The sequence below is a fragment of the Natrix helvetica genome (genome assembly GCF_964273705.1).
Source record: "Natrix helvetica genome assembly, chromosome: 9".
NCBI lineage: Eukaryota > Metazoa > Chordata > Lepidosauria > Squamata > Natricidae > Natrix > Natrix helvetica.
This window is the reverse complement of record NC_138560.1, coordinates 8,269,463-8,293,119: the sequence shown is the minus strand read 5'-3', so window position 1 is coordinate 8,293,119 and position 23,657 is coordinate 8,269,463. Positions and strand designations below refer to the sequence as shown.

General features: G+C 44.0%; 1 protein-coding gene across 1 annotated transcript in view; it reads right to left on the bottom strand.

Moving 5' to 3' along the window:
• Positions 1-320: 320 nt before the first annotated feature.
• Positions 321-23,657, bottom strand: part of FXYD1 (FXYD domain containing ion transport regulator 1) — a 28,767-nt gene continuing 5,430 nt past the window's right edge. Inside the window, exons 2-9 of the mRNA XM_081962103.1 lie at positions 23,079-23,169; positions 13,967-14,020; positions 9,736-9,774; positions 8,734-8,808; positions 7,485-7,521; positions 4,513-4,562; positions 2,913-2,950; positions 321-707 (exon numbers count right to left, since the gene is read on the bottom strand). Of these exons, the coding sequence (XP_081818229.1) occupies positions 2,928-2,950; positions 4,513-4,562; positions 7,485-7,521; positions 8,734-8,808; positions 9,736-9,774; positions 13,967-14,020; positions 23,079-23,169 (369 nt within the window). The 3' untranslated portion in view covers positions 321-707; positions 2,913-2,927. The remainder of the gene's footprint in view (positions 708-2,912; positions 2,951-4,512; positions 4,563-7,484; positions 7,522-8,733; positions 8,809-9,735; positions 9,775-13,966; positions 14,021-23,078; positions 23,170-23,657) is intronic.

Sequence of the window (23,657 nt, the reverse complement as noted above, 5' to 3'; positions counted from 1 at the left end):
TGCACGCATGCACACCGGATTAAGAAAGGTTCTGAGCTGGCAAAGGTAGGTAGAACAGTGAGGGGGGGAGGAAACAGCTGTGCCGCATGGTTTAGATTCCCTAGAAAGCAGGATTTCCCCGAACTGGTAGTAAAAAAAAAAAGCTTTAAAAAGGTTTTTTAACAGTTCTGACGACCAGCTGTGTCACAATCACCTGTGCCGCACGATTTCTAGCATTTTTTTACTACCGATTCGGGCACACCAGCCTGAACTGGTAGCATTTCACCCCTGCTCTAAAGCTGCTGAGACAACTGCATAGATGCAGCCACCAGGAGAAGAACTTGACTCAAGGATTTTTTTTATTTATCCAGAAGTCCAAGGAGAGATTTTTTAAAGGGGAAGAGCTCAGACAGGGCCCTACTGTAAAAGCAGCTTGAGCTGAGCTCAGGAGTTGGAATCCTTCATGGTCACTCGAACGCGGCTGAAGGCCAACGGTTAGAAGGCTGCCCTCCCTCTCCGAGAAGCAGCAGTGGACGTCAAGCAAGCAAGCCAAAACAGGAGGGGAAGGTCTTGGTAAGGGGGCAAAGTTGGGTCGGGATGATCCCAGAGGCAACCAGTTCTGGAATTCACTGGAGTGGTGGCAAGCAACGGGGCCTTGCTGGGAGAACTAAGGCCAGGTAGAACAAAGGAAGGTGCGCTCCAGATCCAGGAGGATGACATACAGCTACCTAGGAGGAGGAGAGAAAAGGAAAGAAATGAGGCACAGTGGAGAGAAAGTTGACATTCAAATAAAAAAGGAAGAAGCTCAGGACCCGAAGTGACATAGGATGAGACCCCAGTTCCAGCCAGACAACGAATTTATCATGGTTATGAATGCCACCTTGTGTTGGAATTATCCTCACTTGTTTTCCAGATGTATTCAAAACATCAAACAGCTCAGCTGCTGGTCCTTTTTCATCTTAAACTCCTGGTCTGAATATTGCTTCAACTTTGGCTCTGTTACAATTCAGACCCAGAACAATGCATAGCTTAGTTCTGCGATCCATCCTTAAACCTGCTTTTATCTATTTTTACCACTCTCCACCGGCTGGCTCTTCGACAGAGGCCTCCATTGCATGACCCACATGGAAGAAATACGTCACTTTGCACAGGCTTGCATGTCCACGCACACCATTTAAAGTTTGGTCATTTGCAGCTGAAAAAGGCGACCCCAGATGGAGTCACCTACAAGAGGCAGTTCTCCACCGGGGAGACGATGGCTTGGCTCTCCAAATCTCACACGGATCCTTTTGTACAACTCCTCATCCAGTTTTGAAAATGAGAATCGCTGCTGCAATCAAGCAGTTGCAGTGGGATCCTGGGTTTTTTCATGTTTAGATCCTTGGCACAATTGTGGGAATACGTCAACGGAGGGGCTTCGGCCAGAGTTGGTATTCAGCCGGTTCTGATCAGTTCTGGAGAACTGATAGTGGAAATTATGAGTAGTTCGGAGAACCGGTAAATACCACCTCTGACTGGCCCCATCGATTCGCTGGCTCCCAGGTCCCAGCTGATTGGAAGGAAATGGGGATTTTTCAGTATCCTTCCCCTGCCACGCCCACCAAGCCACACCCACAGAACCAGTAGTAAAAAGAATTGAATCCCACCGCTGGCTTGGACTTTCAATCCCATTGCATGCTTAATTTCGTCTTGATTATTGCTGAGATCATCAAATGGCACACCTACCACAGAGGTCTAAAAAGAAGATAATCTCAAAAATTAAGACAAGCCAATCTTTTCTACCCCCAAAATAGGAAGTTTAGACAGGGGTAGAAAAACCTATCTTGCCTACCTCCAAATGCCATGTTATCAAGAAAGCAAGATGCCCCTCCTTTTTTCAAACAGATGAGTTATTTACAACAAACCAAACCCAAACAAAGCTAGCTTTCCTTTTAGAATCAACTAATGCTGATAACACGGTATTTATTTATAGGGGGAAAAATGTCAGGACCAAACATAATTTCTAATGTTGGATTTTCCCCCTTACCAGAGGGAGCCCCCTTGTGGAGTACTCTGAAGCTGTTACCAAGGCAACTCCACTCAATTTCAATTTCAATTTATTTGTGCTTCTAGACCGCCCCCTCTCCCAGAAGGGACTCGGGGCGGTGTACAGTCCATAGAGAATATCACAAAAATACAATAAAAAATTAAATATGTACAGTTTGGAGGAGGTTAAAATGCAATTAAAAGAACTGTACAAAGCTGAATAAATATAAATTTTTTAAAATCCCTAAAACAGACACAACAGATTAAAAAACCCTAAAATAACCAGATAATAATACATTTGCCAGGAGGGACAGTTGTAATTATGCCAGGCCTGCTAATCGGAACAGGTGAGTCTTCAATTTTTGCCGGAAGGAGCGGAGGTCAGAAGTGGTTCTAATGTCGGGGGGGAGGTCATTCCAGAGGGTTGGGCCCATCACAGAGAAGGCCCTACTCCTTGGTGTCGCCCGTTGACACTGCACTGTACAGTAGAAGCCATTTTACACCAGTACAGTAGAAGCCATTTGAAGGCATAACAGACTGTATCATAACAGAACACACACCCCGAGGAGTGTTAGGGGTGTCCTACCCCCCACAGTATTTGTCTCCAGAGAGTAAGTCATCTGTGTACCAAATATGGTTGAAATTGCTTGAGGCGTTCCAGAGTTATGCTGGAACATCCACACACACACAGCCATTTTTATATAGATAGATAGATATAGTACCTACGTGAACAAGTTCTCCGTTCTTGAGACCATTACAGATCTTACAGAAGAGAAAGGGGAACGAAATGTTGCATTTTGCACAGAGCAACGAAGGCGGCAATTGATGGTGAAACCACAAGAGTGAGGAGAATCAAACTGAAGTTAGATCAGAAGGGTCATTTTTCATTTCATCTGCAAGCAACTCACCAGTTCCCATGTCTTCTATCTCATCCTTGTAGATAAACCTAGTGAGAATTCAAAAAGAAAAAGTCTGATTTTTTATTTTTAAAAAAAGGTCTTTCCCTGAAGCGATTGTTTTCTCTCCTTCAGCAAACACACTTTAAGCTAAGATTCCTCCGGTGTCTGCGGCATGATATACCCAAAGAGTTTTAAAAACCATCTTGGTTCAGAATGCCAGATGCAACAAATATAAAGAGGCGACCATTTCATCCACCTGGAGAAGATTCCTAATTTCCACTGCCCAGCTCTGTGCTGCCCCAAAAGTACCCCTAGTTTGGAAGCTGCACACCACACAAATTAACCATCCTTTTAAAGGACATCTCAGAGATTTCCTTACATGTTACCAAACTTAATGCCGGTCTGTGATGATATTAAGAAGAGATTGGATAACCATTTGTCCGAAATGGCATAGGGTTGTGATGGCGAACCTGTGGCACGCATGCCAGAGGTGGCACGCAGAGCCCTCTCTGCTGGCATGCGTGCCATTGTCCCAAGCCAGATTTTTGTGGCGTTTTTTCCATGAGCTTCTGCTTCCCTGCAAACAATGAAACAGAAGCTCACGAAAGAAAAAGATCTTACCGCTTGCTGCGCTGCCGGTGTTGGGATGCCGCTGGCTAGCTGGCCTTCAGGTCTTTGTTGTGCATGCATTCACCTTTCAGTTTGGTTCGCCATCACTGCTATAGGGGTTTCCTGCTTATGCAGGGGGTTGGACTAGAAGACCTCCAAGGTCCCTTCCAACTCTGTTATTCTATTCTATTCTATTCCTTATTCTATATTCTATTCTATTTTATTCTATTGTATTCTCTCTCTCTCTCTCTCTCTCTCTCTCTCTCTCTCTCTATATATATATATATATATATATATATATATATATATATATATATACACACACACACACACACACACACACACACACACACACATAAACATATACATATTACATAACACAAATACACATATATATGCATTTGTGTTATGTAATACAGCCCAGGTTCGAATCCCAGTAAGGGTATAGCTAGCTGATGAGAGCTAAATAGCTTGAAATAGATCTATACTAGTCTCCCTTTATTTATTTATCAGCACAAATACAACACACGCACACACGCACACACATGCGCACGCGCGCGCACACACACACATGTTGTTTTTGTGCTGATAAATATTTGGGCATACCAGGGGTTGTAACACACATATATACATACATACTCACATAGATACACACACACACACATACACATATAATTTATACAATCATACCATCTTTGCAGCAGATTTTACATCTTTTATATTTCCACTGTGTTTCCTTTATCACTACATATATATCTTATATAACTATATCCATATTTTACAAATCTTATTTCGTACATGTTCTATTCTATTCTGTTCTAAAAGCAAGCTCAGTTTTCTTTCTCTTGTTCCCTTTGCTTAAGTTAGAGTTGGGCAGCTATAATCCTTTGAAATAAGTATATATACATATAAATAATAATTTTTAATAAGTTCCCTGGCCTAGAAAAAGTTCTCCCCAGGAGAAAAGGGAAACAGAGGGTGGCCACAGGTTTGCTCTTACGCCGAATTGAGCTGCGCAGAGTTCCTTCCTCTTCATCTGGTTCTCCGGTCCTGGGGACAAAACCAAACCGTCACCCTTGGTTTCCACCTCTGGAGCTATCATCACAGCAGCTAGTGAAAATTCTTTGCACGCAGAACAAGTTTAGAGCATTCACTTGCAATGTATTCCGTACGCCACAAACCCCTATAAGCTCCGCAGCTCCTACATTTTACAGTATTTTTTCCCCCCTTTTAAGGAACTGTTTCAGCTGATTGCAAAATGGCGGGTGTTTGGCAACTATAAGATTTGTGAACTTCAACTCCCAGAATTCCCCAGCCAACATGAGAGGAATTCTGGGAGTTGAAGTCTAAAAGGTAAAGGTTCCCCTCGCACATATGTGCTAGTCGTTCCTGACTCTAGGGAACGGTGCTCATCTCCATTTCAAAGCCGAAGAGCCAGCGCTGTCTGAAGATGTCTCCGTGGTCACGTGGCCAGCATGATTAAATACTAAAGGAACACGGAACACTGTTACCTTCCCACCAAAGGTGGTTCCTATTTTTCTACTTGCATTTTTTACGTGTTTTCGAACTGATAGGTTGGCAGAAGCTGGGACAAGTCACAGGAGCTCACATGGCACTAGAGTTTCGAACCGCCAAACTGCCGACCTTTCTGATCGATAAGCTCAGAGTCTTAGCCACTGAGCCACCGCGACTGGTAGTAGAAGTCTATCAGTCTTAAAAGTTGCCAAGGTTGGCTACCCCTGTTGTGAAGCATTGCAGAACTCTGAAAGCTTCTGGGATGAGAAGCGAAACATCTTCAAAGAAAAACCAGAAAGTCCAGTTGCCTCTTCAAAAAAAAAAAAGCACCTTTGGGTCATCAAATTTGGCCCCTTGCAAACAGTCACCAGAAGAATTTTGTAATGTTAGAAATGGGCACATTGCATTCTTTATTTCTCCTCTCTTGCGCTGCGTTCTGTGGTGCCATGTATTCAGCCAGAGTAAGGCTGAAAATCTTGCCTTGCTAAATCGTCGGAATGCAATGTGCTGGGAATTGTATTGGCTGAAAACAGAGGCAGAGTTATCAATGCAGGCGGCTCAGGGATGATGTCATCGGGTGCGGGACTTGCACAGGGATAGAAAGCGGGATTTATTTATTTTTGTATAAAAGCTATGCTACAGCACCCCCTGCTGACATCCAAAAGGAATAACGATTTAGCCTACTAAAAGGTAATGATAAGCATATAGTCAAACTGCAAACTGCCCATCCCATTTTTCTCTTCATGCTATGCAGGAGATTATATCATGCTATGCAGAAGATTATAATCTGATTATACCAGATTAAATGCCTGTAGCCCTCGTTTACTGACTGCCTCATTCAGCGACCATTTGAAGTTACAAAGGTGGTGAAAAATAATTTTATGACTGATGCTTGCATTTGCAACTTTCATACTGTTCCTGTCACACAACCCACCATTACAGTCGGTATACATTCTTTACCGAATGTTGTTACCTGCCGGTCGTTGGGGGTAATGAAACATCTGCAAGAAAACAAGCAAGCTCGGAGAGGACCATTTGAACCCTGAGCTACAAATATTGTCCTTTGATGCATTCTCTTCTGCTTGACCGGTTGTTTTTTTCCCCGCCCCTTACAGAGTGAATAAATGAATAAATCTGTGTGGGAGGAACAATAGAGGAAAGCAACATCCCATGCATTATAATTTCACTGTGAGAATAGAGTAGAGTAGAGTAGAGTAGAGTAGAGTAGAGTAGAGTAGAGTAGAGTAGAGTAGAATAGAATAGAATAGAATAGAATAGAATAGAATAGAATAGAATAGAATAGAACTCTTTATTGGCCAAGTGTGATTGAACACACAAGGAATTTGTCTTCGGTCCATAAGCTCTCAGTGTACATAAAAAAATACATTCAGAATTTGTACCACTTCTGGGTTGACGAGATATCTGGAAATCATTGTGGTTTGTCCTGGACACTTACAAGCTTTTCCCAACCTGGTACCCTCCAAAATATCTGCCATTACACCACAGTTCCCTCTGAAGGATACCAGATGCAAGAAAATTGCTGTAGATTTAATTGCTTATATGACAACCGAAGTTAGCTAGTAAAGGTAAAGGTTCCCCTTGCACATATGTTCTAGTCATTTCTGACTCTAGGGGGCAGTGCTCATCTCCGTTTCAAAGCCAAAGAGCCGGAGCTGTCCGAAGACATCTCCATGGTCATGTGGCCGGCATGACTAAATGCCAAAGGCGCACGGAACGCTGTTACCTTCCCATATTTTTCTACTTGCATGTTTACATCCTTTCGAACTGCTAGGTTGGCAGAAGCTGGGACAAGTAACGGGAGTTCATTCCGTTATGCGGCGCTAGGGATTCAAACCGCTGAACTGCCGACCTTTCTGATCGACAAGCTCAGCATCTTAGTCACTGAGCCACCGTGTTTCCTGAAGTTAATAGGGAGTTGATTAATCAGTCTTTCTCTTTATACAATCTGTGATACTCTTTTCTTCCCAATTTTCACAACACTTATTAGCATCCCACCAAGCTTCCAAATCTCCAAGTTATGGTGAATCATCTGAATATTTCTACAAGGGTCAAAATTAAAAGCTCATTTATTGGGTAATTATCAACATCATGCTTACAAGTTAACCTTTTAATGCCCGGTCTCTCCCCGCTTCCAATCTCGGCATTCCAGAAAGAAAGCAATTATCAGCAGATGGACTAATTCAGAGAATGAATCATTCTGCTGGCCAGAATCTTCCCCAGCAGGGAGATAATAAAAGAAAATGGAAATTAAAGAGAAGAAAGAAGAAGAAACAGGGCGTTTCAACTATCTCCAAATAATTAAGATGTTTGAACCACATCGCAAAACATCCTATTTGGCTCCCTCCACTTTTTTTTTCATATTTTGTCCATTTGAAACAACTCGGATAACCGCCGTTCCACTTCCCCTCCAAATTAACTTCATGAGAGGATTTTTACCTTTGCTGCTGGTTGAATTTGCAACGACAGTGCCGGCCTAGGAGAGAAAGAGAGGAAGAAGAGTTGAGCAAGGACCCCAAAAGAATCTGAGCAGGGATGAGAGGGTTTTTTTTTTTTGTGAGAAGCATTATTTCACAGAATAACAGAGTTGGAAGGGACCTGGGAGGTCTTCTAGTCCAACCCTCTGCTCAAGCAGGAGATCCTATACCAGGGGTCCTCAAACTTTTTAAAAAGGGGGCCAATTCACAGTCTCTCAGACTGTTGGGTAGCCGGACCGCCTGGATGGGTGTGGCTAGGTGGTCACGTGACTGGGTGGGCGTGGCCAATTTAGCAGTACATTTTCCCAATTTAACAGTCCATTAAACAATACACACAAATTAAACTCATTTGTTTTGCTCCTGGGAGTGTTTTCTTTCTTTTCTTTTCTTTTCTTTTCTTTTCTTTTCTTTTCTTTTCTTTTCTTTTCTTTTCTTTTCTTTTCTCTCTCTCTCTCTCTCTCTCTCTCTCTCTCTCTCTCTCCCTCCCTCCCTCCCTCCCTCCCTCCCTCCCTCCCTCCCTCTCTCTCTCTCTCTCATCATAGTCACAAATGGGATCAACAATGTGACCTGATTTGTATGATCGTTTTTTGTGGTGGTCATTAAGTCAACAAGGCAGCTGTAAAGTAACCACCATGGTTGTTAAGGGAATGATATACTTGTTAAGTGAACCAGTGGTCAGCTATGGCCGTGGTTTTGCTGAAAACCAGAGGTCAGTAGCAAAACTATTACAAAGCGAGGTGAGAGTGATTGAGGGATGCTGCAAATGGCTATCAATGGGTCCCGGTTGCCAAGTGTGGTTAATGTGACCATGGAGGGGGACTCTCAGCACTGAGACGTAAGAAGCCCAAAGGAGCTTCGTTGTAATTTTGAACAGTAGCTAAGTCTTAAATTGAGCATAATCTATGACAGGGGTCTCCAACCTTGGCAACTTTAAGACTTGTGGACTTCAACTCTCGGAGAGTTGAAGTCCACAAGTCTTAAAGTTCCCAAGGTTGGAGACCCCTGATCTATGGCACATTTTATTTTACAGGCATAAGTCTTGGATCCCACAGTATGATAGTTGGGTTCAGACACAAGAGAGAAGTTAGACTCAACCACATCACACCGGTGCTTTCCACGATGTATGAACACACTCGGCATACTTCAAGGGTGTCCTGATCCCAACCCACTAAGCCCCCTTCCTGGGCAACTACTGGATGGTAGCTACTCACTAAGGATAATGAGGATGCCCATCAGAAACAGGACAACGGCAAACACCAAGCCTCCAACTCTCAGCGAATAGTAATCTGGTGTGGGGGAGAAAAATGACTTGGTCATGCGAGGAATAGAAAGTAGGTTGGAATTAGAACAAAGGGCCCTATTTCTATAGGCCTAAAGACCCACGGAAAGGAGTGAAGTGCGTTCCACCCATCCCTGGGCCAGAAGAAAATGATTTCATCTCCATCGCTGATCCCTCACCTTCCTGCTTTATGAGCTCTTGCCCAAACCCTTGGCCAGGGGTCGTAATCACTTACTTTCCTCCCCGATTCGCAAATGTGAGCGTGCATGTATGCGTGCTCACTTCACTTGCACGCAAAGGTATAGAGCCAGGGCACGTGGGCAGGTCCACCCACGATTTCCACCCACTGGTTCAAGCAAACCAGTCCGAACCAGCTGAATACCACCTCTGCCCTTAGCCTTAGGATTACGGTTAGGTTTCCATGAATTTGGAGAGCCAAATGGGACATCGCCAATGGATCCATAGCGCATTGGTATGCTTAGGAAGGTGATTACATTTTGAGGCTGCTCTACCTACATTTCACAGTAAAATACATGGGGAAATCCAGGGGTGAAATGCTCTGCTACCGGTTTGCTTCGTGCATCCTGTTTTTGAAGCAACTGGGCCAATTGTGCAAAGGCTGCGCGTTTGCACACTTGGCCCAGTTGCTTCAAAAACAGGTATGGAATGCAAGCAGGCGAGTGGACCAAATGAGCCACCGTACCGGTACGGTGGCTGCTGCTCCCGACTACTACCGGTACGGCCGTACCAGGCTGTACCGGCTGCAACCCACCACTTATCTGCTTGTTTCCAAATTAAATAAAAACAGAGGAATCCTTCCGATTTGTTTTTTTTCATCCTTTCCCCCTGTACTTTGTTTCCTAACTCTGACGGTTGTAGCAATTTGCATTGGCTCCCAAGGCCCCAGACAAGCTTTCAGGAATGATTAACTTACCATACGTGAAGGGGTCATCGGGCTGCTCCTTGGGGGGCTCTGAAAGATGAACAGAGAGCAGGAGGTGAATTATGAAAGAACCCCCGCCCCCCAGATAGCCTTAACTGTGCTCCCTAACCAGTTAAGGCGAGGGAGCTGTCATCAAGATGAGAAAAAAAGATAACCACCAAAAAAACATTGACAGTAATCTTGTCTGTTTCTCTAATCTTGAGTAGAGAGGAAATAAGAGTAAGAAGTTTATTTGTTTTAGCTCCTTTGAAACCCAGCAGGACACATTAAGGCTTCCACCATGTGCAAATATTATAAGAACTAAAACTTTTTTTTTCTACACAAACCCACCCAATGATTATGTTCTTCAACTTTTCCTACTGCCAGTCTGGGCAGAGTTGACCTTGCATGCCTCATCTCTTAAATCAGTGTTTCCCAACCCTTGGCCACTTTAAGGTATGTGGGCTATAACTCCCAGCATTCCCTAGCCATCCCGGGTGGCTGGGGAATTCTGGGAATTGAAGTCCACTTACTGGTAACTTAAAGATGCCAAGGTTGGGAAACACTGTTTTAAAGTGTTGTATAGCTATAAAGGTAAAGGTTCTCCTCACACATGCGTGCTAGTCATTCCCGACTCTAGGGGGCGGTGTGCTCATCACCGTTTCAAAGCCGAAGAGCCAGCGCTGTCCAAAGACGTCTCTGTGTTCATGTGGCCAACATGACTCAACACTGAAGGTGCACAGAACACTGTTACCTTCCCACCAAAGTGGTCCCTATTTTTTGAATTGCATTTTTAATGTGCTTTCAAACTACTAGGTTGGCATAAGCTGGGACAAGTAACAGGAGCTCACCGCATTGCACAGCACTAGGGATTCGAACCACCGAACTGCCAAGCTTTCCGATCGACAAGCTCAGCATCTTAGCCACTGAGCCACCGCGTCCCTAATTGTTGTATAGAAGTCAGCATGTAAAGCGGGACATCTATTCATGCAATTGTGGTCATAAATCAAGGACTATCTGTATCCATTTCTTATTTGTTTTTAAAAGCTTCATCTTGCCCATAGGTTTCAGATCTTTTCATTTCTGTCTATATTTATTTGTGTATAATAGCTGTGATGCTGCAGTGGTTGGAATGCAGTACTGCAGGCTAATTCTGCTGACTACCAACAGCCAGCAGTTCGGGAGTTTGATTCTGAACGGCTCAAGATTGACATGGGGAAGATTTTATGATTGGCTAGAGAAAGCAAGCTAGAAAAGAAAATATGGAGAAGATAAAGTACCCAGACAACGCACTATTAAATGGAAAAGGGAGGGAAGGGAAAAACAGAAAAGAAATATTTAAATATATAAGTATATATTCAAGAGCGAGATATAAAGGGGAGGAAGCATAACTAGGGTAGACTAGTGAAGGTGAGGGAATAAGAAATGATACTAAATTATATTTGGCTTGGCGGAAATACCATCCCAAGGAAACATAATCTGAGATTTGAAATATACATCAACAATAATAGAAAAATAAAGGGAGAGAGGAGGAGAGAAAGAAAGGAAGATGGGGGAAAGAAGAAAGAGGTAAGGAGAGGAGGATGGAAGGGAGAGAAAGAGAAGGAGAGAGGGTAGGAGAGGGAAGAGGAAGCAGTAGAAGAAAGATAAGGGGAAAAAGGAAGGAGAAGGACAGGAGGAAGGAAGGAAGTAGAGAAGAGAGGGAGGGAGAAAAGAAAGGGAAAATAAGGTGGTGTTACAACAGGAGGAAGGGATGGTAAATAAAGCAATCCAAATTGTACATTATAATCTATTAAATGAAATAAATAAATGTATACGAATGACAAATGTAAAGAAGAATAACAATTATGTGAATGTATACTTAAAATGGTATGTAAGAGAATAAAAAAATAAAAAGTTCTTTGGGGGGGGAAAAAAGATTGACTCAGCCTTCCATCCTTCCGAGGTCAGTAAAATGAGGACCCAGATTGTTGGGGGCAAGAGGCTGACTCTGTAAACTGCTTAGAGAGGGCTGCAAAGCACTGGGAAATGGTACATAAGTCTAAGTCAGGGGTGTCCAAACTTGGGAACTTTAAGACGTGTGGACTTCAACTCCCAGAATTCCCCAGCCAGCTGGCTGGGGAATTCTGGGAGTTGAAGTCCACACGTCTTAAAGTTCCCAAGTTTGGACACCCCTGGTCTAAGTGCTATTGCTATTTTTCTCCCCTCACAATGTGGGCTAATATATTTTATTATTTTACAACTGATCGCTGTTCTTAAGACGGTTTTTCTTTTCAACTGCTTCAAAGCTGAAGAACAGGTACCACTTTTATATACGTCGCCTTTTCATATGTCCCACTGACTTATTCATCAGAAACAAATGTCTCGCCACTGAAGAACAGAGGAGGCTGGCGAACACATGGAGTTCTTCCCCCTTTGTTCTAACGAAGGGAAGTCAAAAGCAGTCCTGAAGTCAGCCGCTGTAAATAAATAAATACTTTAAAGGAGATCTCATGCTTGTTTTGTTGATAGGTAGCTCTGGAATATAGATATCCAGGCTTCCGTTAAATGTCAGATCGATATTCTACAAGAGTTTTTGAATTTCAATTCTCAAAACCCCAGCCTGACAGGTTATCTATGACTAAAGGGTCGAAGGGCCCATAGGTGGCTGGGGAATGACTCTGCTTTGCAACACAAGCCACGGGACCTTCCATAATCTGCCTCCAATGTCTGGACTCGAGTTCAAAAGGTCAGGGTTTGTCTCAGGATGTCACAAGGTACAACTTGGTCATTGTTATGTCACCTTGAGTTGTTCTGGGGCGGAGAAGTGGTCACCCAACTCTTTAATAGCACAGCAGGTCAGACAATGGGGTATTTGACTAGAACTAACTTTCAAAATATAACATGCATCCCTTGGAGTGAGGAACTGCTAAAAAGCTTTGATATAGCAATAGCCCTTAGACTTATACACAGCTTCACTGTGCTTTTACAGCCCTCTCTAAGCGGTTTACAGAGTCAGCATGTTTTATTTGCATTTTGGAATTGTTTTAATATGGTACGCCTTATGCATGAAATCAATCGATGGATCACTGGAGAGACAATCAAAGGATAAGGGGGAAAGGCCTCCAGTGGTGAGTCTTGACATTAGACAAGATAATACTCATCTCCCTAAGGAAAGATCAGTCAACTCAGGACACCCAAGGCCATTAAAATTAGTTTCACCTATCAGTAGTGCTAGCACTTACCAGTAGCACTGAGACTTATATACCGCTTCACAGTGCTTCATAGCCTCTCTAAGCGGTTTATAGAGTCAGCCTATTGTCCCCAACAATGTAGGTCTTCATTTTAATGAACTCGGAAGGATGGATGGTTCAATAAACCTTGAGCCCCATCAGGATCGAACTGCTGGCAGTTGGCAGAGTCAACCTGCAATACTGCATTCTAACCACTGCACCACTATGGCTTCCTCTCTTCCTTCACATTTCCATTCCTTCCTTCTCATCTTCCTTTTTTCCTTCCTTCCTTTAGAAAAACCCAACCAATCCAGGACTTACAGTAGATTGTGGCAATTTTATACCTCAATGTTTTTGTGCAGGATACAGTGGGCTGAGCTTGTTTGTGTGTCTATGTGTGCAGCCAAGAAATGAAAAGACGCTTGCTCCTGGGGAGGAAAGCAATGGCAAAACTAGGCAACATAGCAAAAAGCAGAGACATCACCCTGCCAACAAAAGGGCATATAGTCGAGGCTGTGGTTTTCCCAGTTGCAATGTATGGCTATGAAAGTTGGATCATAAGAAAGGCTGAGTGCCAATGAATTGAGGCCTTTGAACTCTGGTGCTGGAGAAGACTCCTGCGAGTCTCTTGGACTGCAAGGTGAGCCAACCGGTCAGTCCTAAAGGAGATCAACCCTGACTGCTCTTTAGAAGGCCAGTTCCTGAAGATGAAACTCAAATACTTTGGCCACCTAATGAGAAGGAAGGACTCACTGGAGAAGAGCCTCATGCTGGGAACGATTGAGGGCAAAAGAAGAAGGGGATGACAGAGAAGGAGGTGGATGGATGGAGTCACTGAAGCAGTCGGCGTGAACTTAAAGGGACTCCAGAGGATGGTGGAGGACAGGAAGACCTGGAAGAATGTTGTCCATGGGGTCGTGATGGGTTGGACACAACTTCGCAACTAACAACAACAACAAAATATGTGTGTTTCTGAAGGGCAGCGTTCTTCCTTTCTGTCATAGGTCCTTGAAGGCCGGACTTGAGCTTACCTGCCGCTGAGTTTGCTATGAAGATCCCACAAAGAGGAAGGAGGAGCCACATGTCTGCAAGATGAGAGGAGAAAACAAATACAAAAAGAACAGTCAGGTTCCTGGATGGAACAAAGCAGTCAAGTTGGAGCATGTAACCCAATAGTGAAACACCGAATCCATATTCTGTGCTTTTGGTTTTGCTTTCCAGGAAGTGGAAATAGCAAATTGTTCCATCCTTATGGCTGGGTGGAAAGCCAGATGTTGCTGAACTACAGCTCCCATCTGGTCATAATTGGGTAAGACATCTGGGAAGCTGTTCCTCACATCTCACCCACGCCTACGATAAGGGGATGAAAGATATGACACATGAAGCATCCTTTCTAAAAAGCAAGTCACAAATCTTTCCTTTCGACCCCTAATTCTCCCGCCAATGTTCCTGCTGGGATGGATCTCTTCAGGAGCACTTCCACTCTTCATTTAGCCCTCTCCTTTTGCTTATTTATTGGTATCCCTCCTTTATTATTTTTACAAATAATAACATATCCCAGACCTTCCCTGTTCTATTCCCCCCCCCCCCAATAACTCTTTGAGGTGGCTTGGACTAAGAGAGAGGGACTGGCCCAAGGCCCACAGATGAACAGAGTTGGAAGGGACCTTGTAGGTCATCTAGTTCAACCTCTGCTCAAGCAGGAAACCCTATACCAGGGGTGTCCAAACTTGGGAACTTTAAGACTTGTGGACTTGAACTCCCAGAATTCCCCAGCCAGCATGGCTGGCTAGGGAATTCTGGGAGTTGAAGTCCACAAGTCTTAAAGTTCTCAAGTTTGGACACCCCTGCCCCATACCATTTCTGTCCAGTCTCTTCTTGAAAGCCTCCAGTGATGAAGCTCCCACAACCTCTGAAAGAAACTTCTGTTCCATGGGTTGATTGTTCTCACTGTCAGGAAATTCCTCCTTATTTCCAGGTTGAATATTTCTAGGACTTGAACTGTCCTGATTTCTAGCTTGATGCCTCAATCAATAGACTATGCAGGTAGTCCTCGATTTACAACAGTTCATTTAGTGACTGTTCAAAGTTATGTCACTGAAAAAAAGTGACATGTCCATTTTTCATTCTTACGACCGCTGCGGCCTCCCCGCAGTCACGTGATCAACATTCAGATGCGTTGCCCCTGACTCACATTTATGACGGTTGTATTGTCCCGGGGACATGCGACCCCCTTTTGCGATCTTCTGACCAGCCAAGTCAATGGGGGAGCCAGGTTCACTCAACAACCCTGTTGCTAATGTAACCAGTGCAGCGATTCACTTAGCAACCGCACCAGGAAAGGTTGTCAAATGGGGTAAAATTCACTTAATGACTGTCTCTCTTGCTAACAGAAATATTGGGCTCAATTGTGGTCGTAAATCGAGGATCCCTGCACTAGCCCCTAGGCATGCAAAGTCATGCAAAGTGGCTCTTTTCTTGCACATTCCCAACCACTGCAATCCATAAGGTAATCCTTGAGTTACATCCAGTCACTGCCACGGTGGCGCAGTGGTGAGAGTGCAGTACTGCAGGCTACTTCTGCTGACTGCTGGCTGACTGCAATTTGGCAGTTCGAATCCCAGCAGGCTCAAGGTTGACTCAGCCTTCCATCCTTACGAGGTGGGTAAAATGAGGACCCAGATTGTTGGGGGCAACAGGCTGACTCTGTAAACTGCTTAGAGAGGGCTGTAAAAGCACTGTAAAGCGGTATATAAGTTTTAAGTGCTATTGCTATAGTGCTAATGACCCTCTGAGAGCTATCTATGATCCATTTTCGATGTTATGACAACCTCAAGCACTCCCCCTTCCCCCCCAGTCATATGCTCACACATTGGGCATTTGGCAACCAGTTTAACTCTGCAGCCATTTGCAGCATCCCACATGACAATATGACAATATGATCATAATTTACGATGTTTCTGGCATTTACTTCCAGTTTCTAGGAAAGAAACCCGCCCATTGGGGAAAAGTGGTTTGTTTAATGAACCAAAAAAAAAAAAAAAAACCTGTTGAAAAATCCAGTCAAGTCACATAACACCCTGATTTATGACCGCAACAACGATTGTAATTCCAGGCTCAATTACAGCTGCAAATCAAGGGTTAGGATTGTATAGTAAAGAGCCGAGGTGGCGCAGTGGTTAGAGTGCAGTACTGCAGGCTACTTTTGCTGACTGCTAGCTGCAGTTCGGCAGTTCAGATCTCACCAGGCTCCAGGTTGACTCAGCCCTCCATCCTTCCGAGGTGGGTCAAATGAGGAGCCAGATTGTTGGGGGCAAGAAGCTGACTCTGTAAACTGCTTAGAGAGGGCTGTAAAAGCACTGTGAAGCGGTATATTTATACAACCAAACTTAGAGAGCACAGAGGGCTCCACAGCTCAAGCTTGAGCTACAGATATTCTTTCCCATTGGTTCCTAAATGTGTGTTTCTCAGTTCCCAGAATTCTTAGCAACAAGCCGGGAATCCTGGGAATTGAAATCTACACATCTAAGAATTGAAGTCTGCACATCTGGGAATTGAAGTCCACACATTCCAGAAGTTGTAAAAGCTCCGACACTGGAAGTGTTTAAGAAGAGATATATTTATAGCGCTGCTATAAAGTGGCACTGTTGCTCGTGCTGTAAAGGCATTATCTACCTGATCGCAATGTATTTGTGAAGAAAAGGTGGACAAGATAGGGCAGAAGGTGGAGCATGAGGCAGCAGCCTCTGGGAACAGCTGGAGAGGGAAGCATTCTGCACAGAGGAGGAAGCGGGGAATACCAAAACAGCCAGGTGGAAAGGAAATGGAGCGCAAAGCAAGTTTGGAACAGCTGGTGCTGGGCCCACTATTTCCCATTCTGAAATGGCCCAGCTGGCCCTGGAAAGGAGGACAAAGGCCAGTTACTATGACAGTGAAATGTTTGCAGTGCGGAGAAAAACTTTCTGCAATGTTTGCAGACGATAACCTGTCTCCACGGTGTTCAAGGATGTGGCAACCAGCTTCCCTTCGGCCAGCTGTTGCCCCCCCAGGCAATCTCCAGATTGCAAATGCCTACAGACCAGGCTTAATCAGGACATATGGGGAGGTGTGTGTGTGTGTGTGTGTGTGTGTGTGTGTGTGTGTGTGTGCGCGCGCGATCAGCATTGCTGAAATCAAAAGCAGCCCAACTTCACGCACAAGCTGAGCTGGCACGTACCCCAGGCATCGTATGGTCCAGGGTACTTTTTATGGAAAAACAAAAGGGATTTTCAGGAGGAAAAGAAAAGAAAAGAAACGTTGCAACATATTCTCTCCATGAACCACAACCACAACAAAATAGTTTTCTAACCCTGGTGGTCAGGGGACAACTGGAGTTGCAATGGTCGCATTTCCAGCAGGAAGCCATCCAGCCCAATTGCAACCTCATCAACAGGGACACTGTGTTTGGCCTCTGAACTAAAACTTCTGCTTACAAATCTGAGTTCCCAGGCGAAGAAAAAGAGAAAGAAATTTTAAAAGGAAAGGATCAACTCTGTTTCTCAGGCTTTTTTTAAAACTTCGTGTACCCATAAATACATACACATATATTTTTATATTCATCTAAAAATATAACGGCCTTTGAACTCTGGTGCTGGAGAAGACTCCTGCGAGTCCCTTGGACGGCAAGATGATCAAACCGGTCAGTTGACTGCTTTTTAGAAGGCCGGATCCTGAAGATGAGACTCAAGTACTTTGGCCACCTAATGAGAGGGAAGGACTCCCTGGAGAAGAGCCTCATGCTGGGAAAGATGGAGGGCAAAAGAAGAAGAAGGGGACGACAGAGAATGAGGTGGCTGGATGGAGTCACCGAGGCCACAGGCATGAGCTTAAATGGACTCTAGGGGATGGTAGAGGACAGGAAGGCCTGGAGGAACGTTGTCCATGGGGTCGCGATGGGTCAGACACAACTTCGCAACTAACAACAACAAAAGCAACTGAATAAGATTTTCCCACAGAGCATGTCTGTTGCTCCCCTTGAGATCCACACTTTTTAACCTTAAGCCGAGACCTCAAATTTGGAAAAGTAAACCGAAACCTCAGTATTTCTCACTTGTTACAATGTAGTCCTCGACTTACGACCTCAACGGAGTCCAACACTTGCCCCATTTTATGACTTTACTGCCCACAATTGTTAAGTGAATCACTGCCCTTGTTAGGTTGGGAAAATGTATCTTAAGTGAATCTGGCTTCCCCATTCATTGTCCTTGATCGGAGGTCGCAAAAGGGGATCGCGTGGACCCTGGGACACTGCAACCGTCATAAGTCTGAGTCCATTGCCAAGCCTCTGAATTTTGATCATGTGACCGCGGGGATGCGGCAATGGTTGCAAATGTGAAAAATGATCATAAGTCGCTTTTTTTTTCAATGACGTAACGTTGAATGGTGATTAATGAACTTTACATCCTTATTTGGCCCTTTAGTAACTTTTCTATGCTCTAACTTAAAAGATTCATCACAGGCTCAATGAACAAGTACATATTACAATACAACACATATTGTATTGTATTGTATTATTAAAGTTGTCAATTACCGCAGCCATTGAAAATCCCTGATATTTTTATCTGCATTAGTCTCTGAAAGCTATTCCAAGACTCCAGGATTTTCTGTTGTAAATTAAGGATTATCTGCCTGAAATCCACACTGCATATCGGACATTAATACGATTGAGCGGGTCCAGAGATATTTCACGAGAAGAGTTCGCCACTCGTCTGCTCACAATAGAATCCCTTTTGACACCAGGCTCGAAATTTTGGGCTTGGGCAACCTGGAACTGCGCCGCCTGCGATCACACCTAAGCATAGTACACAAAATTGTCTGCTACTGCGTCCTATCTGTCAATGACTACTTCAGCTTCAACCTCAATAATACTTGGGCAAACAATCGATACAAACTCAAGGAAAACCGCTTTAAAGTCGATTGCAGAAAATACAACTTCAGCAACAGAGTGGTCAATGCCTGGAATGCTCTACCTGATTCTGTGGTTACATCCTCAAACCCTCACAGCTTCAACCTTCAACCGTCTACCGTGGACCTCACCCCATTCCTAAGAGGTTCGTAAAGGGGGCGTCCATAAGTGCACCAGCATGCCTACCGTCCCTGCCCTACTGTCCCCCTTTATTTGTATTTATTTCTTTCATTCATCTCCATGTTTATATTTATCTCTGCTATCTTGTGCATGTTTGACAAACTAAATAAAATAAATAAAAAATAAATATCTGTACCACATAAAAATCCATTACTTTAATTGTTCAGGTGGCTTCATTGCAATACAATACAATAGTAGAGTTGGAAGGGACCTTGGAGGTCTTCTAGTCCAACCCCCTGCCTAGGCAGGAAACCCTACACCATTTCAGACAGATGGCTATCCAACATCTTCTTAAAGACTTCCAGTGTTGGGGCATTCACAACTTCTGGAGGCAACTCTGTTCCACTGATTAATTGTTCTCACTGTCAGAACATTTATCCTCAGTTCTAAGTTGCTTCTCTCCTTGATTAGTTTCCACCCATTGCTTCTTGTTCTACCCTCAGTTGCCTTGGAGAATAGCTTGACTCCCTCTTCTTTGTGGCAACCCCTGAGATATTGGAACAATGCTATCATGTTTCCCCTAGTCCTTCTTTCTCTTAAGCTAAACATACCCAGTTCCTGCAACCGTTCTTCATATGTTTTAGTCTCCAGTCCCCTAATCATCTTTGTTGCTCTTCTCTGCACTCTTTCTAGGGTCTCCACATCTTTTTTACATTGTGGCGACCAGAACTGAATGCAGTATTCCAAGTGTGGCCTTACCAAGGCATTATAAGGTGGTATTAACACTTCACATGATCTTGATTCTATGCCTCTGTTGAACAATGTTCAAAAGCACCAGAAAAATAAAGCATTAACTGTCCCTCCAAAGCCTGCAGATTCCCAATCAAAAGGCATAGGATAAAAACATAATTATTATTAAAAATGCAATGGTAAATCTATTTTACTGGAAGATATACACGTAGTCCTTGACCTATGACCATAAATGAGCCCCACGTTTCCGTTGCTAAGCGAAACATTTTGCATGGGAATTTGTCCCGTTTTATGACCTCTCTTGCCACAGTTGTTAAGTGGATCTGGCATCTTTGGCCCAGAGGATGCCGCAAGGATCATAAGTGTAAAAAAAATAGCCACACATCGCTTTTTTTCTGTGCCATTGTAACTTTAACGGTCACTAAATGAACCATTGTACATCGAGGACCCCGTGTACGTATCTACTTCAGAGGAAAACAATGAGGGTGGATGGGTTCAGGTACGCAAAGCTTCCCTTCGCTTTTTTTCCTATCGCAAGTCCGTATCACTCTTCAAGCCAATTTTTCCCCCCAGTAAACATCCTTTTGGCTAACAGGCTTGGCTTCTATTGCTAATCAACAGGAAAGGAAAGGAAAGGAAAGGAAAGGAAACACTCCCGTCCTTTGGCTCACTTGTAGCCTGAAAGGTTTTTCACCACAAATAGAAAACAGGCTTAATATTTCTCTCTGCAGGAAAAAAAAAAAATCAGGCGTTTTATGTCTTTGGAGCTTTGGGCCTCCTGCTCCGAGTTAGATAATATTTTCCTTCCATAACTGGATGGAAAAAGAAATGCAACGTTCTGCTTTTCCTTGGAATTCAGTTCGCTTCTCTTCTCCCATTGTGAAATGGGGAGAAATGGGAAGGTTTTACCAGGACACAAACCCAGTAAGAGTTGCTAAGTTCCAGCTGGACCAAAAAACATGCCCGAAGAGTTAAAGAATCCTTTTAAATGTAATTCCCGTTAGTTAGTTTACTTTATTGTCAATGCACCTCGTACAAGGAAATGAAATGCCATTTTCAGTGTACGCTATACATAAAACAATAAAACAAAAATCATTCATATTCTATACAATTGAATTGAAACCCCCTGATATTGCATTAATATTGCATTATACAGTCGAATTCAGTATAGTTTCTGCTTTGGGATAGAAGCTGTTTTTCAGACTATTTGTCCTTGTTTTTATTGCCCTGTACCGTCTGCCACATGGTAATAGTTCAAAAAAAGGGTGCTCAGGATGAGATGGATCTTTAAGAATGTTTTGAACTTTCTTAAGGCAGCGGAAGCTATAAAGCTCTTCCAAAGAGGGGAGAGGGCAACCAATGATCCTCTGGGCAATGACGTTGACCCCCCCCTGGAGGGCTGTCCAATCTGCCACTCTGCAATTGGCCAAACATAAACAGATGCAGTAAGTTAAAATACTCTCTATGGTACAGAGGTAGAAGGTCACATGCAGTTTTTCACTCAGTTGTTGTTTCCTGAGAAGTCTCAGGTAGTATAATCTCTGCTGGGCCCTTTTGACCAGTGCTGCAATATGAGTGCTGCAATATAGATCAGGTCCTCTTTTAGGATAACACCAGTGGTGGGATTCGATTTTTTTTTACTACCGGTTCAATGGGCGTGGCTTGGTGGGCGTGGCATGGATTGCAGGGGAAGGGTACTGTAAAATCTCCATTCCCTCCACACTCCAGGTCAGTGGGTCTCAACCTTCCTAATGCCGGGACCCTTTAATACAGTTCCTCATATTGTGGTGACCCCCCGACCATAAAATTATTTTATGTTTTCCATATTTTTTTTTTAAAAAAATGTCTTTTCCAACGGTCTTAGGCGACCCCTCTGAAAGGGTCGTTTGACCCCCAAAGGGGTCCCGACCCGCAGGTTGAGAACCACTGCTCCAGGGGAAGGTTACTGCAAAATCCCAATTCCCTCCCTATCAGCTGGGACTCGGTTCTTCGAACTACTCAAAATTTCCGCTACTGTTTCTCCAGAACTGGTCAGAACCTGCTGAATACCACCTCCGCCTCAATCCCTACAGGAAGCCCATTTCCTGGGTGGCTTGGCTGCAGAAGAAAGAGAGATCCTGTCCAGCCAGGTAACTTCTCCCATTAGCCAGACCAAAACCTTCTCTATCTTGTCATGGAGGTCCACCATAGGACAATATTGATCAGGTCTTCAGGTTCCTCCCCACTTGAGATCATTTTCCTTCTCCTTGTTGTTGGAGAGGTTGCAAAACGTCGCAGTGGGTGGTGAACAGTGGTCTGTACTCAACCCATTGGACATCATTGATTAAAATAATCTTTGGTGTACCACAAAGGAGGTAGGGCCAAGGCAATGAACCTCAAATTCTAAACTAAAACCCATGGAAAGCAACAAAATGTATAGTCACAATCAGTTTCAAGGTCTCAGCATTTACATCTCACGGGTATCTGGACTTGATACTCTTGGCTCAGATCAAGAAGACAATGAATTCTCGGCCAAATTGGGACTTAAACCAGCCTCTTCTCCATCTATCCATCACTTGGATTCAAGCATCATGTTCTACAGAAGTTCTACCAGCCTCAAGGTCTACAGAAATGGTGAAAGCTACATTATTTCAGCCTGGATGATGATTACATTCTCTCCCTGTACTTTATCGTAGCTTCTTAATTAAATCACTATTGGCTGGGTGGGCCAGTAGCTAAACCCAAGCCAAGGGATCTGCACCCAAGGGAACTTGGCACAAGATGTGAATCAAACCTATTTGTCTCTCTACCCTAAATAGGTTAGAACAGAGGTTTCCAAACTTGGGAACTTTAAGACTTGTGGACTTCAACATCCAGAATTCCCCAGCCAGGGTGTTGAAGTCCACAAGTCTTAAAGTTCCCAAGTTTGGACACCCTTGGGTTAGAACGACTGGCACTTCAGGATCTACTGTACATAAAGTTATTCATGAAATCAGTATCAAGTCAGCTGTGATTCACCAAAGCCTATACTGGTGAATAAAATTGGTTCGTCTGAAAAGTTGCTACCAGACTCCTCCTGATTTTTGGCTGCTGTAGATTAATTCGGTTCTCTTATAATGTCTAGGAGATCTACAATATGAGCAAGTAATCCATTTCTGTCTTTCTTGTTCCTTTCCCAGGCTGCCAACTCGGCTACAACAGCTGTGTAATCGGGCTATTTTTTTTGACACACGTGCCTTGACTCACCTTCCTAGGCACAGGGATGCCAGAGGTGTTACTGTATCATTTCCCCCCAAATTCAGCCCCCCAAAATATTTGTCTCCCCACCCGGCAGGGCCCTATATACCTACCCTTCGATGCCTTCCTCACACCAGGATTCTCTTGGATATTTTGGAGGAAAGGAATCAACAGCTTGGAGGAACTCCGGGGAAAGGAAGGGCACTAGCTTGTGGCACATACGCAGAGAGAGAGAGACAGAGAGAGATCAGAAGAGCTAAATTTGTCTGCCTTGGCTTTGGGACAGATGTGGGAGGGGGACAGAGCAAGGCCTGCTAACAGAACATGTGAAGGACAAAACAAACAAAACACACACAGGCAATAAGGGGAAGAAAGCAATGGGGGGGAAGGAATTGGGATGGGCTGATGTATGCAACCACCACCCACCTCAATAATGCAGCCTTGGAAATTACCCCCTGCGAGATAGGGCATGTTTGTAACTAGCTGGAGGTCATATCTAGAGGGGTCACTCTTGATAAGAGTGAAAAGGAAAGGAAAGGGAGCATTGGGGAAGGAAGGAAGGAAGGAAGGAAGGAAGGAAGGAAGGAAGGAAGGAAGGAAGGAAGGAAGGAGAGTGGGAAGGAAGGAAGGAAGGAAGGAAGGAAGGAAGGAAGGAGAGTGGGAAGGAGGGAGGGAGGGAGGAAGGAGAGTGG